General features: G+C 58.2%; 1 protein-coding gene across 1 annotated transcript in view; it reads left to right on the forward strand.

The window, feature by feature from the left end:
• LOC119581634 (TOX high mobility group box family member 3-like) overlaps positions 1-225 on the forward strand; it is a gene marked incomplete at its 5' end in the record, with an annotated part of 37,288 nt that overhangs the window by 14,711 nt on the left and 22,352 nt on the right. Inside the window, 1 exon segment of the mRNA XM_037929755.1 lies at positions 36-176. Coding sequence (XP_037785683.1) covers positions 36-176 — 141 coding nt within the window.

The following is a 225-nucleotide window of genomic DNA, read 5'->3' on the forward strand; positions in this document are numbered from 1 at the left end:
CCAAAGTAGACCTAACCTCTCCTCTCTCTCCACAGCCTCCCTACGCCAACTACGGCACCGAGGAGAACTACGGTGACCTCCAAGGCTTGACCTCCACCCTCCCCCAGCCGGAGGCAGACACAACCTCCGCCGCCCACAACCACGCCCATCACCAGCAGACCATGTATCAGCATCAGGTTAGTGTTGGCGCTTTGGGGAGTTGTGTTAGAGGTATTGGGTGATAGG

Source organism: Penaeus monodon, chromosome 15 (assembly GCF_015228065.2).
Source record: "Penaeus monodon isolate SGIC_2016 chromosome 15, NSTDA_Pmon_1, whole genome shotgun sequence".
NCBI classification, from domain to species: domain Eukaryota; kingdom Metazoa; phylum Arthropoda; class Malacostraca; order Decapoda; family Penaeidae; genus Penaeus; species Penaeus monodon.